Source organism: Microcaecilia unicolor, chromosome 3, assembly GCF_901765095.1.
Source record: "Microcaecilia unicolor chromosome 3, aMicUni1.1, whole genome shotgun sequence".
Lineage (NCBI taxonomy): Eukaryota > Metazoa > Chordata > Amphibia > Gymnophiona > Siphonopidae > Microcaecilia > Microcaecilia unicolor.
In genome coordinates this window covers 55215479-55232042 of record NC_044033.1, presented here as the reverse complement: position 1 = coordinate 55232042, position 16564 = coordinate 55215479, and the positions used below count along the sequence as shown (strand labels likewise).

Here is a 16564-nt window from a genome sequence, read left to right as displayed (position 1 = left end):
TTGAACAGGTGCCAATTTTTACGTTATTGGAGCTGGAGCTGGCTCATGCTACCTTTATAAAATACGCTTTAAATAGGCATCTTTTGGGACTTCTCACATAGACGTCCTGTTATAAAATTATTCCCATTGTGTTGCTGAGCTGACTCTTATTGAAACCTAATACAGGTACGCTGATAGACATATAAACATAGCATAAAAAGAAAAAACACACTGTGAAAAACTGAAGTAACTTTAAAGAAGCTACTTTGATCTCTATACATCAGTCACCACCTAGGAAAAGGATCTAGGTGACAATACTTTGAAACTCTCTGCTCAAAGTGTGACTAAGAAAGCAAATAGAATGTTAGGAATTATTAGGAAAGGAATGGAAACCAAAACTGAGGATGTTATTAATGCCTTTGTATTGCTCAATGGTGTGACCGCACCTCAAATACTTTGTACAGTTCTGGTCACCGCATCTCAAAAAAGATACAGTGGAATTAGAAAAGGTGCAGAGAAGGGTGACAAAAATGATAAAGGGGATGGGACGACAAAAGGCTAAAGCAGCTAGGGGCTCTTCAGCTTAGAGAAGAGATGGCTGAGGAGAGGTATGATAGAGGTTTATCAAATACTGAGTGGAGTGGAACAGGTAGATGTGAATCGCTTGTTTACTCTTTCCAAAAATACTAGGACTAGGGGGCATGCAAAGCTATTAAGTAATAAATTTAAAACAGATCATAGAAAATGTTTCTTCACTCAACGAATAATTAAACTCTGGAAATTCATTGCCAGAGAATGTGGTAAAAGCAGTTAGCTTAGCAGGATTTTGAGTACTTTCCTAAAAGAAAAGTCCATAACCCATTATTAAGATGGACTTGGGAAAATCAACTGCATATTCTAGGATAAGCAGCATAAAATCTGTTTTACTGTTCTGGGATCTTGCCAGGTACTTGTGACCTGGATTGGCCACTGTTGGAAACAGGATATTAGGGTTGATGACCTTCATTCTGTCCCAGTATGGCAATGCTTATGTTCCTATGTTCTGTCTCATTCCATAGGGGGCTGTTCCCCACAGTACTACTACTACTACTACTTAACATTTCTAGAGCGCTACTAGGGTTACGCAGCGCTGTACAATTTAACAAAGAGAGACAGTCCCTGCTCAAAGAGCCTACAATCTAATAGACAAGTGAACGGTCGGTCCGATAGGGGCAGTCTGGATTCACTGAACGGTAAGGGTTAGGTGCCGAACGCAGCATTGAAGAGGTGGGCTTTAAGCAAAGACTTGAAGACGGGCAGGGAGGGGGCTTGGTGTAAGGGCTCAGGAAGGTTGTTCCAAGCATAGGGTGAGGCAAGGCAGAATGAGCAGAGCCTGGAGTTGGCGGTGGTGGAGAAGGGTACTGAGAGGAGGGATTTATCCTGTGAACGGAGGTTATGGGCGGGAAACTCAGAACAGTGTAGTATCTGAATCTTCCAGTAACTTTCATTAAGCAGGGCCTGAAGTGGTCACAGATCCGTAACAAAATAACTCCCAACCCCTATGCATAAAACAAAATACTAAGTGGATTCAGGAATAAGATCAAAGTGGGGGAAACAACAAAGCCAAGAAACCAGCAAATTTTGAGCAATTTGACTATGCTTCTGTAAATAATTGTGTTGGTATACAGAGATATGGATGGACACTTGGTCTACTTGTAATATGACATACTGGTGTCTCAAATGTATCACACTAGGACCCAGCTGACAAACAAATCTCAGCATAATTTGGAAACTTAGGGCTGACCATCTTGATGTTTCCTGCACTTGAATACATTTTAATTCATATTTTTAAAGAAATTATTAAAGTATTTTCCACTGTGTGTAATATGCTCATGATTTACCATTTGTTCCCTCTTGTTCATACAGGGAAGTGTTCAAGACATACAATGTAGCAATGGACTACCCCACCTTGTTCTTTCTGATTTGGAATTTTGGAGCAGTTGGGATGATCTGCATTCATTGGAAGGGGCCCCTACAGCTACAGCAGGCCTATCTCATCATGATCAGTGCTCTCATGGCTTTGGTCTTCATCAAGTATCTGCCAGAGTGGTCAGCCTGGGTCATTCTCGGTGCCATTTCCATTTATGGTACAGTTGTTTTAGGAGCAGAATCTGATATTAATATCCTCTTGTCTTTTTCGGACTAGACTGTTTATAGGATAGTGCCAGACATAACAAGCACCAGAGTATAGGCATAAAAGAAAAATATGTTTTAGAAACCATGTCTAGTAATATGCAGAAATTAATCAGATATTTTCCTATCCTTAAATATAGCGAGGGAGGTTTGATAATAGTTATGATTGTGTTGGAATATACTAAACTTTCACACCTAAATAGATTTGGCAGAGATTAATGTTCCAGCTCCGTTTCTGATATTCTCATTCTTTGTTGGATAGCAAATTACATCTGAAGTGTGTGCAGATTTTCTCCTACCCTTACAATAAAAGGGGACTGTGAAAAGATCAGCTTGAAAAATATAAAGGTTGATATTCAGAGTTAATTGCACAAATCATTTTTTTTTACAGTTTGGATCCATCCTGTGCATTACTTTTGGCCAGACGTTGAGATGTCCAAGTCTGACTTATGTGGATAGAGGGAGGGATCAGAAGTGTTTTGAGGTGGAGCTTAAACTTACATGGATAGTGGTAATATTCAGCCCTATCCATTTACATTTAGAGCCACATATTTAGTGAGTCCTACTTAAATAGTGTAGCTGAAAATACACCTCACTTAAAGATATCTGGATAGAGGAGGAGGAAGTGATGTCATCTTTTTAGATGGACATATCATGGGAATAGTTCCCATCATACCCTGTCTCTAATTGCTATATCTTCCAGCACCGGATTGTAAAGCTCCTTGTAACTTCATTCCCCAGGTGCTCCTCACTATGTGAGATCTTTTAAATTTCCACTATGAAAGATGCTGGTAAGCTGACACAACTTTTGGCAGGTAAGGGTGTGTCTCACCATGCTTCCCTATGCTGCAAACAGGCCCATGCTTCCAAGACTACTTTGTCCAAAGATGAGAGCATGTCTGCAAGCAGTCTATGAGGTCTGAGTAGTGACTTGAAAAAGTGCCTTACCAGGCTGTGGCAAGAGCTGCAGGAAATGTGCTCAAGACGTATTTACAAAGATTGAAGCAATTCATGGCAATATACTTAAGCTGGGAGCTTGAGTGGAGGAGTTAGACGTGCATGTGGAGGAACATGCTGAGGTGATCAAAGAGACTTGTGAGCACAGTGATATGTTGATGAAGCAATATATAAACAGGATGACTTGGAGAATCAAGGGCTTTGGAAGAATTTGCTTTTTTCAAGGAGTGCTGAAAATCAACACAGTGAGATATTCCAGCTATAGGTCAGCCTTTCTATCAACAGCTGCTGGAGGTGGAGGATGGTACTACATGTGTAGAGCTTGAGCGGGCGCATTGTGCTCTGGGCACTCTCCCAGGCAATAAACCTAGGGACTTTGTAGTATGTCTTTGTCAGATATTCTGACAAAGAGAAAGTTTATCAGCAAGTCCATCAGAAGCCTCACTTTGTATTCCAAGAAAAGTCCATACAGGTCTTCCACGATATATTTATCTTAACACTGACTAAGTGGAGGGAGGTAAAGCCAATTTTGCATGTGCTAGTGAAATTAAAAATCAAATATCACTGGGCCTTCCCATTTAGCCTGTGTTTTGTAGCAGTGGGTAAAACATTCTGGATCAAGATTCTAGATGATATGTGAGCTGCACTGAATAAATGGGAATTTTCAGTGCCACTCTCTCAGGGAGACGCGGCACATGCCGACACGGGGGGTGCGGCAAACGTAGATGCGGCTGACAGAGGAACTGCTTGTCACCTTCTTCCCGCTGCGGGTGTGTGGCAGTGGGCTGTGGTTGCTGCCGGCAAGTCTCTCTGCAGCCTGTGTTCACGGCTGTCTCCTTCCCTCTCAGGTGCTGCTGTTTCCTGCCGGCAGTTCTCACAAAACTGCGCGTGTGCGGTTCTTTCCTCCCCTCTCAGGCACTGCTGGTTTGCTCCTGCCGACTGTGAGGCTTCTCCCTTTGGGGGCGGTCTTGGTCTTCCCTTTCTCCTGATGTCAGACACCTTCTCCTTTTAGGGATGGTCAGTTCGGGGTCTCATCTATGACCTTGTTGGGAGTACTAAGATGTGTTTATTCTTGACCCTCTGCCTGTTTCTGAAGCTTTGTTTTCTGCTTGCCTCTTGCCTGAGCCTGAACTTAATACTGTCTTCTGCTTGCCACCTGCCTGAACCCTGAGCCTGAACTTGATACTGTTTTCTACTTGCCGCCTGCCTGAACCCTGAGACCGTACTTGATACTGTCTGCTGCTTGCCGTCTGCCTGGAACCGTGGCCAGAATCTTCATTTCTGCCTTTTACCACCTGCCCAGCCGTTCAGTTCCCAGATCCTCTCCAAGTCCTGTAGGCCGCTAGAACCCAGGGGCTCAACCGCTGAGGAACAGCAGTCGACGCAAGTGAAGCACAGGGCTTGTCAACTGCTAGTCCTGGAACACAGCAAGAACCACTGGGCTTGTCAGCTGCTGGTCCTAGAACAGCTCAAGGGCTCATTTACATGACAGTAGTTCCATTAACCTTATTACTATGGCAGGTGGCAATTGTGTGCCTTGATATCAGAAGTGCTGCAGTGACTTAGACTTAACGACTGAGAACGTTTTAGTTTGCTCTGGTTTTGTGATTTGCTTTCTGGGGTTTCAAAGTTGTGTAGTGCTGATTGAATGGGGCTTCTGCAGTAGTATGTTGATCTGTGTGTAGGTTGGATGTTTTGGGGAATGTACTGTATGGAATATTTTTGTTTTAAGAGAGAATGGGAGAGAGAGTTGCAGGACTAGGGAGAGGGTCAGGCCCTCCTGGATGCCTTCTGTTCCCCCTTTGGGGATTGGGAAATGTTTTTTCTCAATTCTAATGGGAGATTGTGGAGAAGGCTTTTCAGGGTTTGAGGTTTGCTGAAATTGGAGGAGGTGGGAAGGAGTAGGAAATTGGAGAGGGAGTGGAAGGATTCATTAGAGGATTTTGGGATATGTTTGGGAGGGAGGAGTGGGATACTGTTGGTGGGTTTTCTATGTTATTATGGTATTTGATACTGGGAATGTTTTATTTGTTAAAGCCCTTTTGTATGATGAGCTCCAGTTGATCTATTGTGATGCTCAGTGTTAAGGGCCTTAACTCCCTGGGTAAGAGGATTTTTTTTGTGGAGTTTGAACATCTGGATTCACATGTAGTCTTATTGCAGGAAACCCATCTCAGGAGACAGCATGAGAAATTGTTGCACAACAAATAGTTTCCTGTGGTTTTATTTGTCTCTAATGTTTCAGGCAACAAGAAATGGGGTGTGACCATATTATTCTGTCAGGTAACTCAGGCTCAAGTTTCAAAGGTTAAACCTGAGGGAGTAGGTACCTCTTTGCTGGAATGTGGTTGCATAATCATAAATGTCCGCTGGCTAATGTATATGCCCCTTATGAGAGATAGAAGACTTTCTTTGGGGATCTTATTAGGAATCTGATATCTTTTGTAGTAGGCCTTTTGATACTGAGAGGGGAATTTAATGTTTGTACATTTCCTGAGCAGGATAGTGCAGGGAGCAATTCTGGGGTAGACAGTAGTAATTTTAGAGCACTGCAGGACATAGTCCAGGATTTCTATTTGATTTGTGGAGGGACATTTATACCCAGGGTCATGACTACACCCTTTTTTTTCAGCCTCAGATGGAACGTACATATTGACTATTTCTTTCTGGGAATATCACATTGTTGAATCATGCTCCTTGCCAGTTAGTAATTCTGGACATGCAAGAAAAAGGGAGGGAGGGATAGGAGGGGCATCTTGAATAACAGCTTGCTTAAGGATGATAGTATTAGTTACCACAAGATTATTTGGACATTGTGCTCATTGGAAATGTATGGGCTAGATGCTAGCTACAGTTGGGTTAGGGATTGTTTCAGGGTCTATATAATCATCCTAAAGCTTGTGTGTGGGTAAATGGCAGGTAGCTCTTCTTTATCTGAATTGAGTAGGGGAACACGGCAGAGCTGCCCTCTTTTGTTCCTGGTGATGGAGCTATTTGGCCTAGTGGTTAGAGCACCAGTCTTGCAAGCCAGAGGTGGCCAGTTCAAATCCCACTGCTGCTCCTTGTGATCTTGGGCAAGTCACTTAACCCTCCATTACCTCAGGTACAAACTTAGATTGTGAGCCCTCCTGGGACAGAGAAATATCCAGTGTACCTGAATGTAACTCACCTTGAGCTACTATTGAAAAAGGTGTGAGCAAAATCTAAATAAATAAATATTTGCTGTGTCAGTGCATGTTAACTCAGATGTTAACGGACTTGAGGATGGGGAGAGGAAATACAAGCTGGCTCTATTTGTCGATGACATGTTACTAACCATTACTGACTTTATTGTTACTCTGCTGAAATTATTTGAAGAATTGAAGCACTATTCTGCAGTTTCAGGTTTTAAAGTCGACATTGCAATATTGGCGGATCTAGGACTTGAGGCTATCTTGTGGACTTCCTTCTCTTTTAGATGGGTTGCTCAGGGTGTTAAGTACCTGGGAACTATGCTAGCTCCTCAATTTACCAATTTATTTCAAGCTAACTATCTTCAACTTGTGAGACAAGTGTGAAGGAATCTAGAGAGATGGACCTTATTTACCCCATCTTGGTTTGACAGAATTGCAACTGTTAAGATGAAACAAATAAACTAATCTCAGTAAAACATTCATGTCTTACCTATTCTGGTTCCACAAAATTTCTTGTAAGGCCTGTAATGTAGAACCAAGTTCAATTCCCAATGCCACTCTTTGTGACTCTGGGCAAGTCACTTAACCCTACATTGCCCCAGGTACAATATAAAGTACCTGTATATAATATGTAAACTTCTTTGCTTATAACCACAGAAAGGCGGTATATCAAATCCCATCCCCCTTCTCTTCCCAGGGTAGTTTGTTTAAATTTATTTGAAATAATAAAGGGCCCCAGATGTCTAGAGGGTTACTTTTTAAAAACGTTTTATAATAGAAATCACAATCTAAACAACAAAGTCACCAATCACCAATATAAAATAGCAGCGTTAACATGAGTTCACAAAGAATCAACCCAAAACCCCTTCCCCTCTCTTCCTTATCCCTCCCCCCCCAGAGGACTAGGTAACAGAGAAAAAGTGATTGTCTTTCGAAGGTACCCACAAACTCAGATATTATTACTTGCCAACTGAGTACTGTCATCTGCTCCACAGAATAATAATGATCCCATACTTGATGAAAGTGGGTAAGCTGGCCAGTTCTCCGGGCCACCAATTCGGTCATCTAATGAACATAATCCATCTTGCGGAGTACTACTGCTATATGGGTGCTTTAAGTTGCTTCCAAGCTGCAACCAAAGTTATTTTCCTGGCAACAAAAACACTGGCAGCCAATTTATGTAGTTCTGGTTTAACTCCCAATGGTTTAAAATGCAGCAAACAATATTCTGCTTTAAGGGGATATTCCACCCCAGTTATCTACAATACAATCTGCAAAATCTCTTTCCCAAAAGTCTTGTACTCCAAGACATGTCCACCAGATATGATACATGTTGCCCAGTTCCCCACAGCCCCTCCAACAGAGATTGGTGCCAGAACCAAACATTTTAACCAACCTATGGGGGTTATAATACTAATGGTACTATATTTTATATCCATTTCAACCAGTGATCTGGCCATAGAAACTTTCAACAGGAGATATAATCCTGTTTCCCATCTCTGCAGTTCATAACTGACTCCTAAGTCCCTCGCCCATTTCAGTATATAATGTAAGAGAGGTGTGGTATAAAATAAAGCATTATAAAGGCAAGATACCCCTATCACAACCACCCCAACCGCCCGTTCAAGCAAAGTTTCCTCTAGGCCCAGCTCCCCTTGCACTTTCCAATGTATATAATACCTTACCCTGCAATAATTAAACTGGTGATGTCGGGGTATCCCATACTCCTCCTGCAGTCTGAAAAGGGTAAGAATTACTCCTCCCCCTCCCAAATCTGTTCCAATGTACAAATACCCTTGCATTCCCACGCCCCATATACCAGGTCCAGACCCCCCCCCCCCCTGAAATCTGGGGCAGTGTGAATGACCATCTGTTGAAAATATCGACACTACAGGAAAAACTTATCCTGAATAGTACTCCAGGTGTGCAGCAGAAAACCCACTCCCATAGGGGCCTTCTTAACTACAGCCAGTAGATCTGGCTTTGGGAGCCAAAGAATTGACCAGAATGGTGAAGGAGATAACCAGGTCTGCTCCAACCTGACCTGTGGTTTCCTGTCAGCAGTGAGCCTCTCGACCAGCACCCTAAGCTGGATCAGTTGGAAGTACAAGGGGAAATTCAGGACTTCCGTGTCCTCTCTTGCGTTTGACTGATATAACATGGCAGGCTTTACCCTTGGTGGTCATTTCTTTCCAAATATCTTGAAAGATCTTTGGCTTCAATTTTACAAAAAATTGTTGCGGGTTGAGCAGGGGGAGTGCCATAAATAAATGTAAGAGTTTTGGCAGTGGCGTACCTAGGGTAGTTGACACCCGGGGCCGGTCATTTTTTAACACCCCCCTCCAAAATCCAGTACTAGGCATACCGAGAATACAAAACACTCAGGACCTATAGAGCAATTCTACCATACCATAAGCAGTCATTTCTACGAGTCACACAAGGAAAAAGAAAGCATCTTAAACACTACAGTGAGCACTAGAACATCAATTCACCTATTGTAAAACAAAACCAGACAGATAGTACAGACCGTCAATCCTGCACAGTCAATGCCAACTGAAAGTCATGTCTTTTTCACAAACACAGATACACCCTAATCCACTATAGAAGAAGTAATCATAAACTTTCTATTTAGACAAAAATTAAACTGAACCCCCCCCAAGATGCCAGACTCTGCATACAATGCAACACCACAGAAACAGAAAATGTCCCCTAGTACTGTGCAAAATATAAAGACAGCAGATGTAAATTTGAATTTTGTGCACACTCTCTTTCAGGTTCAGTGTTCCCTTAGGACCCCCCCCCCCCCCCCCCTGAAAATAAGACATCGATTACAGTTCAAATTTTGTTTGATTTATTTGTTTCAGACTGTTGGTTTGCAGTTCTGAGTTTGTGAGGAAGGTTTTCAGTGTTCCTGTTTCCTTTTTTGCTTCTGCTTTGTGATGAGACATATACTAACTGACGGAGGGACTGGGTGTCTAACATCACTCCCTCCAGTTAGTTTCTCTATCTCCACCTGCTGGTAGATGGATACAACTCACCAGTTTCTGGATTCATCTGCTGCAACTAAAGGAAAGAAAATTATCAGGTGTAAGGCATAATTTTACCTTGGATCCTGGTTAATTCTGTAATAAAATGGATTTTTAAAGATTCCCAGGTAGTAAGCAAAAATAACCAGTAAGTGTGTTTAGCCCTTATATTGCCCTTACACTCAATTTGCTTTGTGTTGTTGTCCTACAGTAAGCAGAAGATGCTACTCAGAGTAATGGTAGACTTATTAAGGATTTTTGTTAGAGACCATATAAAGGGAGTAAATTGATACTGCTTCAGACATATAATGAAGTCAGCAAGAAGAAACATAGGATTTAGAAGCAACTACTGCCTGTTAGATCTGCCCTTTGCCTGTTTGTATTTACAGATCTGCTGGCTGTGCTGTGCCCAAAAGGCCCTTTGCGGATGTTAGTGGAAACTGCTCAGGAGAGAAATGAGCCTATATTTCCTGCTTTAATCTATTCTTGTAAGTATGTTTCTGAACTTTCTTTCACCTTTTTCTTTATGGTGTAGTTGAAGTGGTCAGTAATTGTAACACAGAAGGAACTGTAATAGTAAAATCTGTAATGGTACTTGAAATTTGGCATAAGTGTGGGTAGTAAGGCTTTTTTCAAACCTAATTTCCATAATGAATTTCAACAGGTGTCACACCCACTTCTGGGTTAGCCAATCAGAATCGAGGATCCACCTTAGCCCAGCTCATTCCTCATCCAAGCTCCCCCTTTTAGCAACCACTGGAAGTGACATCATAACTCCTTCTTAAACTCTGCTGCTTTTGATGATGTCAGAGAAGCGACATCTGCCCAGGCCACACCCCTTTTCGAAGGTAGCAGCAACTATTGGTGTCATGAAACGCCTAGCCAATTGCCTAGGGTTACCCCGTGGCCACTTAGAGGGTGTTTCTCCAGCATAGCTCAGGTCCACCTACCCTCACTCTCCTCCCACTGACTGGGTCACAACTGCCTCTGGGCGAGTCTCCTGCTCTCAAATTATCCCCAGTGATGTCTAGGTTACTGGGGATTTCTAGGTCACTCCCAGTGGTCCCACAGTTCCCAGAAAGCACTCACAGACCCAACACACAAACTACCAGGATTCTTTATCGGTTCAGACAGGCAGAGGCAATAAGCAATTGTTTATTGTCTTAAAAATTGAACAATGAACAAAAAATGTGCAATCAGCAAACAATAACACAATTATAACACAAACTAAACATTTGTTTTACTTTCTAAAAAGTGCCTGGGGAGATCAGGACATATAGCTGCTCACCAGTTATCAAATATAACTGTTGATTACAGGGCTCAGCAAAGAGCTTTCTCTCTCTCTTCTCCCTGGCTAAAACTGGGCAAAAAGCCAGTAAAGTCCAAAAAAAAAGTTCCTGGGCCAATCAACAAGTTTTAAAAGAAAGCTGGATACATCACTATAGGCACTTCCTAGTTACCTGTGTTAACTAAAGAAAAAATCATTCACTCATCTTTAGCAGCTTAAAATATAACATGCACCACCTGCTGGCCAAACCAGAGAAATGCACCTCAAGATTTAATAAAGGCAATTTTTTTTTTTAACAGGCTTAAAACACACTGTTCTGTCACAATGGGTCACACCAATCCAAGATGACAGCATCCATAGTATCACTTCCTGTGATGTCACAAATCCAAAATGGCAGCAAGTAGTGTAAACAGAAATCTAAATAAAGGGGAGATCCCAGTAAATAAGCATGAATGTGTCTGAATTTTATCAAAGGAAAGGCCTCGAGAAGCCCCTAGCTTAACTTAGCTTCAGGGGCTGGACTTCTTCATCATTGGTCTGAAAACCTCCGTAATAGATCTAATCAGTGTTGTATATTTAAAGCACTTTAATTCACTTAACTTCAAATAGTTAGATCAACTTTTCTTAAATAACGACAAATATCACACCCAAGTGTACTTAGCTTTGTCTGGTGTGTTTGTCTGGTATGTTTTATCTTGCGGGTTCTTTCTGCTTTTTCTGGACTCATGACTTGCTCTGAGCCTTTTAAGACAGTCACACGTTAAGAGGCTATGCCTAATTTTTAGAGTCTACAAAATGCAAAAAGTTTATTTTTTCCCCTTTTGTTCCTGAGAGATACCGAGCCGTAAAGTTCTCTAAAGGGAGGCTGAATCATTCGCTCTCAGTTGACTATAAAAGCACACTTCCATATCATCAAGCTGATCAATCCATAGACTGGTGGGTTGTGTCCATCTACCAGCAGGTGGAGATAGAGAGCAAACTTTTGCCTCCCTATATGTGGTCATGTGCTGCCGGAAACTCCTCAGTATGTTCTCTATCTCAGCAGGTGGTGGTCACACACAGCAGCAGCTCTGGCTAGGCCTCCAAGCCTAATCCTTAGGTTTTGTTGAGGCCTGGGGTTGAGGGCTCTTTTGAGCAAGTGCAAACCTGGTGGTGCCAGGTCCCTCCTTTTCTCCCCCCTCCCGCTGGCTCCGTTTAAAAAAAAAAAAAAAAAATTTTTAAACGTCTTTAAAGGCGTTTAATTCGACGTTTCTTTAAACGTTCATTGCAGCTACTCACTGGGACACCAGTTCGTTACAGCTCGGAGCGGCAAGCAGGTAATTTTACCTTTTTATAGCGGGCAGGGGGTTCCCCGATTCTTCTCCTCGTGGCAATGGCGTCGGAGGGCGAGGGCGCAAAGGGTCGCTCCCCGGATCGCTGGAGCGCTTCTAGAGGGGATGCGGGGGTTTTGCAACCTGATTCGCCCTTGATGGGTGATAGTTTAGTGACCGATGAACGTCCCGGTCGTTCCTCCGGCGTGGCGGTTTTTTCCCGCCATAAACGCCCATCCCCCGCTCCTCGCCTCCGCCATCTTGGCCGGCCACGCGGCTCGGACGGCTTCTTCGGGGCCGCCCTTGAGGTTGGAGACATTAATGCCATGAACGCCCTTAATTTGGGCGACGGCACAAAAGCGGCTAAAGTTAAGCGCCGTTCTTCCCGCGCGGCTCCTTCACGGAGTTTCGCGCCGGACGCCATTTTGGATGCGCAGCATGTCTCTCCCCCGCTATTGCGAGCGCCGGTTGAGAGTGCGTCTAGGGCTGTTGCCCAGGCTGCGGAAGTGCACAGTCTGGGGGGTTTCTCCCCCGAGTTTGTTTTGCTGCTGCATCAGGCTTTCCTCATGCAAAACGCTGCCCCTGCTCCCTCTTCTGATAAAGAGGTTGAGGTTCCCAGAGGTAAACGCCCTCGGGTTGATTTCCAGGCCTTGGAGGACTTTTGTCTCCTCCGATGTAGATGAGGGCAGCGTGTCTGAGGTCTCCCAACGATCCTTTGCGGATTCCTTGGAGGAGATAGATCCCCGCTCGGATGGAGCGGATGACCCCTCTGCAGCGCGGCTTTTTAGCCCAGAGGATTTGCCCAACCTGTTGTTACAGGCCATGGACACTTTGAAGATTTCCTCTCCGGAGGACGTCTCTCCCTCAGCCCCTGTTGGCTCTGCCATTATGCTGGGGACGAAGCGCCCGCCTAGAACCTTCCACGTGCATGATGCCATGCACACCTTAATTGCGACTCAATGGGATGTCCCGGAAACGAGCCTTAAAGTGGCTGGGCCATGTCCCGCCTCTATCCTTTGGCTGTGAGTGAACGTGAGGCCTATCTGTGGCCTACCGTGGATTCTTTAATCACTGCGGTGACTAAGAAAACGGCGTTGCCGGTGGAAGGTGGCACGGCCCTAAAGGACGCCCAAGACAGAAGATTGGAGGCGGCCTTAAGGTCGTCCTTTGAGGCAGCTGCTTTAAGTTTGCAGGCCTCAGTTTGCGGCTCCTATGTGGCCAGGGCGTGCCGGACTATGGTGCAGCGGGCTTCCCCCTCAGATCATTCCTTGAGGGCTGATTGGCCGGCCCTGGAATCGGGCTTAGCCTATTTGGCAGACTTGCTGTATGATGTCTGGAGAGCCTCAGCTAAAGGCATGGCTCAGACAGTCTCTGCGCGGCGGTGGCTTTGGCTGAAACATTGGTCTGCTGACCACGCCTCTAAATCCCGCCTGGCTAGATTGCCTTTTAAAGGCAAGCTGCTCTTTGGGGTCGAGCTGGACAAAATCGTGACCGATCTCGGCACGTCTAAGGGCAAGAAATTACCAGAGGTCAGGGCTCGGGTTAGTACTCGTCCCGATACCTCCAGAGGACGGTTGCAGGAAGCCCATCGGTACCGCCCGGGCAAGTCGGGTTCCTCTGCCCCCTCTTCCTTCAAGAGGAATTTCTCCCCCAAGCAGCATTCCTTTCGCAGAGACCGCCGTCCCGGAGGTGCTCCCTCCGGTCCTCCCCCAGGGTCTCGTACCCAATGACGGGGCCTTGGTCCACGCCCCAGTGCAGATTGGAGGACGGCTGTCCTCGTTTCTGGGCGAGTGGACCACTATAACTTCAGACGCGTGGGTGCTGGAAGTCATCAGAGACGGCTACAAGCTAGAGTTCTGCCAACCCTTAAGAGACGGGTTTGTACTCTCTCCCTGCAAGTCTCCGGTCAAGCTGTGGTAGTGCAGCAGACCTTGGACAACCTAATCCGCCTGGGTGCGGTCGTTCCGGTGCCAAAAAATCAGATTGGCAAGGGACGTTACTCCATTTACTTTGTGGTTCCAAAGAAAGGAGGTTCTGTCCGGCCTATCCTCGACCTCAAAGGGGTCAATCGGGCCTGGAAAGTGAGGCACTTTCGCATGGAGACTCTCCGCTCTGTTATAGCGGCAGTGAAGGCAGGAGAGTTCTTGGCTTCCTTGGACATCAAGGAAGCGTACCTGCATATTCCCATCTGGCCTCCTCTCCAACGCTTTCTGCGTTTTACAGTCCTGAGACGACACTTCCAGTTCAGAGCCCTCCCTTTCGGGTTGGCTACTGCTCCGCGGACCTTTTCCAAAGTAATGGGGGTCATAGCGGCCTTCCTGCTAAAGGAAGGAGTACAAGTCCATCCTTATCTGGACGACTGGTTGATCCGAGCCCCCTCTTATGCAGAGTGCGGCAAAGCTATGGACCGGGTAGTTGCTCTTTTGAGCTCCCTGGGATGGATCATCAACTGGAAGAAGAGCCAGCTGCGCCCGACTCAGTCCCTGGTGTATCTGGGAGTTCGATTCGACACCCAAGTGGGCAGAGTGTTCCTGCCAGACAATCGGATTGTCAAGCTTCAGGCTCAGGTGGACTAGTTCCTAGTAGCCTCTCCTATTCGGGCTTGGGACTACGTGCAGCTGTTGGGCTCTATGACGGCCACGATGGAAGTAGTGCCCTGGGCCAGGGCTCATATGAGACCACTACAGCTATCTCTGCTGCTGCGCTGGACTCCGATGTCGGAGGATTATGCTGTGCGCCTTCCCGTGGACCCAGCAGTGCGCAAGGCGCTGAGCTGGTGGATGCAGACAGACAAGTTGTCTGCAGGATTGCCTCTGGTGACCCCGGAGTGGATTGTCATCACGACAGACGCCTCTTTGATGGGCTGGGGAGCCCACTGCTTGGGAAGGACAGCGCAGGGGCTCTAGTCTCCTGCAGAGGCAAGTGGTCTATCAACCTCCTGGAACTCAGAGCCATTCGGTTGGTGTTATTGGAGTTCATCCCGGTACTGGTGTTGAAGCCTGTACGGGTCCTGTCGGACAATGCCACGGCTGTGGCCTATATCAACCGCCAGGGAGGTACCAAGAGCGCCCCTCTAGCCAGGAGGCTATGAGTCTTTGCCAGTGGGCGGAAGCGAACCTGGAGCAGCTTGCAGCGGCCCACATTGCCGGAGTCATGAATGTCAAGGCGGACTTTCTCAGTCGCCATACCTTGGAGCCCGGAGAGTGGCAACTATCTGCTCAGGCGTTCTTGGACATCACGAAGCGCTGGGGCCAGCCGAGCCTAGATCTGATGGCGTCTTCGGCCAATGGCCAAGTGCCGCGCTTTTTCAGCAGAGGACGGGACCCTCGATCCCTGGGAGTAGATGCTCTTCTCCAACAGTGGCCGACACAAGAGCTCCTCTATGTGTTCCCGCCCTGGCCCATGTTGGGCAGGGTGCTAGACCGGGTGGCAAAGCATCCCGGCAGGGTAATCCTGGTGGGTCCGGATTGGCCCAGACGTCCCTGGTATGCGGACTTGTTCAGGCTCTCAGTCGACGATCCTCTGCGGCTGTCAGTGGAGCAGGGCCTGTTGCATCAGGGTCCCGTGGTGATGGAGGATCCCTCTCCCTTTGGTCTTACGGCCTGGCTATTGAGCGGCAGCGTCTGAGGAAGAAGGGCTTCTCAGACAAGGTCATCGCCACTATGCTGAGAGCGAGGAAGCGCTCTACTTCTACTGCTTACGCCAGGGTTTGGCGTATCTTTGCAGCATGGTGTGAAGCAGGCTCACTTTCTCCCTTCACTGCTCCAATTTCTTCAGTGTTGGCGTTCCTGCAAGAAGGTCTGGAGAAAGGCCTGTCGCTCAGTTCCCTTAAAGTCCAGGTAGCGGCTCTGGCTTGCTTCAGGGACCGCCTGAAGGGTGCTTCCCTGGCTTCGCAGCCAGATGTGGTGCGCTTTCTCAAGGGAGTTAATCACCTGCGCCCTCCTCTGCACTCAGTGGTGCCTGCGTGGAATCTCAACCTGGTGCTAAGAGCATTGCAGAAGCCGCCTTTGGAACCCTTGTCGAGGGCATCTCTGAAAGACCTGACGTTGAAAGCAGTCTTTTTGGTGGCTATCACTTCAGCCAGAAGAGTTTCCGAGCTCCAGGCGCTCTCATGTCGAGAGCCTTTTCTGCAGTTCACTGAGGCAGGAGTGACTATTCGCACAGTGCCTGCCTTCCTGCCCAAGATTGGTTCTCGCTTCCATGTGAATCAGCAGCTCTGTCTCCCTTCCTTTCATAGGGAGGACTACCCAGAGGAGTACTCTGCTCTTGAATATCTGGATGTGAGACGAGTCATCATCAGATACTTGGAAGTGACCAATGATTTCCGGAAATCGGATCATCTGTTTGTCCTGTTTGCAGGTCCTCGTAAGGGTCTGCAGGCTGCTAAGCCTACAGTGGCAAGATGGGTCAAGGAAGCCATTGCAGCGGCTTATGTGGCCGCGGGGAAGGTGCCGCCTATCCAGCTGAAGGCTCACTCCACGAGAGCTCAGGCGGCCTCGATGGCAGAGGCCGGATCCGTCTCCTTGGAAGAGATATGCAAGGCGGCAACGTGGGCTTCGGCTCATACATTCTCCAAGCATTACCGTTTGACTGTGGCTGCACGGGCGGAGGCCCGGTTTGGAGCTTCAGTGTTGAGGTCAGGGATTTCTATGTCCCGCC

General features: G+C 46.4%; 1 protein-coding gene across 2 annotated transcripts in view; it reads left to right on the top strand.

Annotated features, from left to right (window-relative positions):
• LOC115465463 (presenilin-2-like) overlaps nucleotides 1-16564 on the top strand; it is a 137477-nt gene that overhangs the window by 61838 nt on the left and 59075 nt on the right. For both annotated transcript variants that reach the window (XM_030195948.1, XM_030195947.1), the window contains exons 6-7: nucleotides 1885-2105; nucleotides 9697-9795. In XM_030195948.1, coding sequence (XP_030051808.1) covers nucleotides 1885-2105; nucleotides 9697-9795 — 320 coding nt within the window. The remainder of the gene's footprint in view (nucleotides 1-1884; nucleotides 2106-9696; nucleotides 9796-16564) is intronic.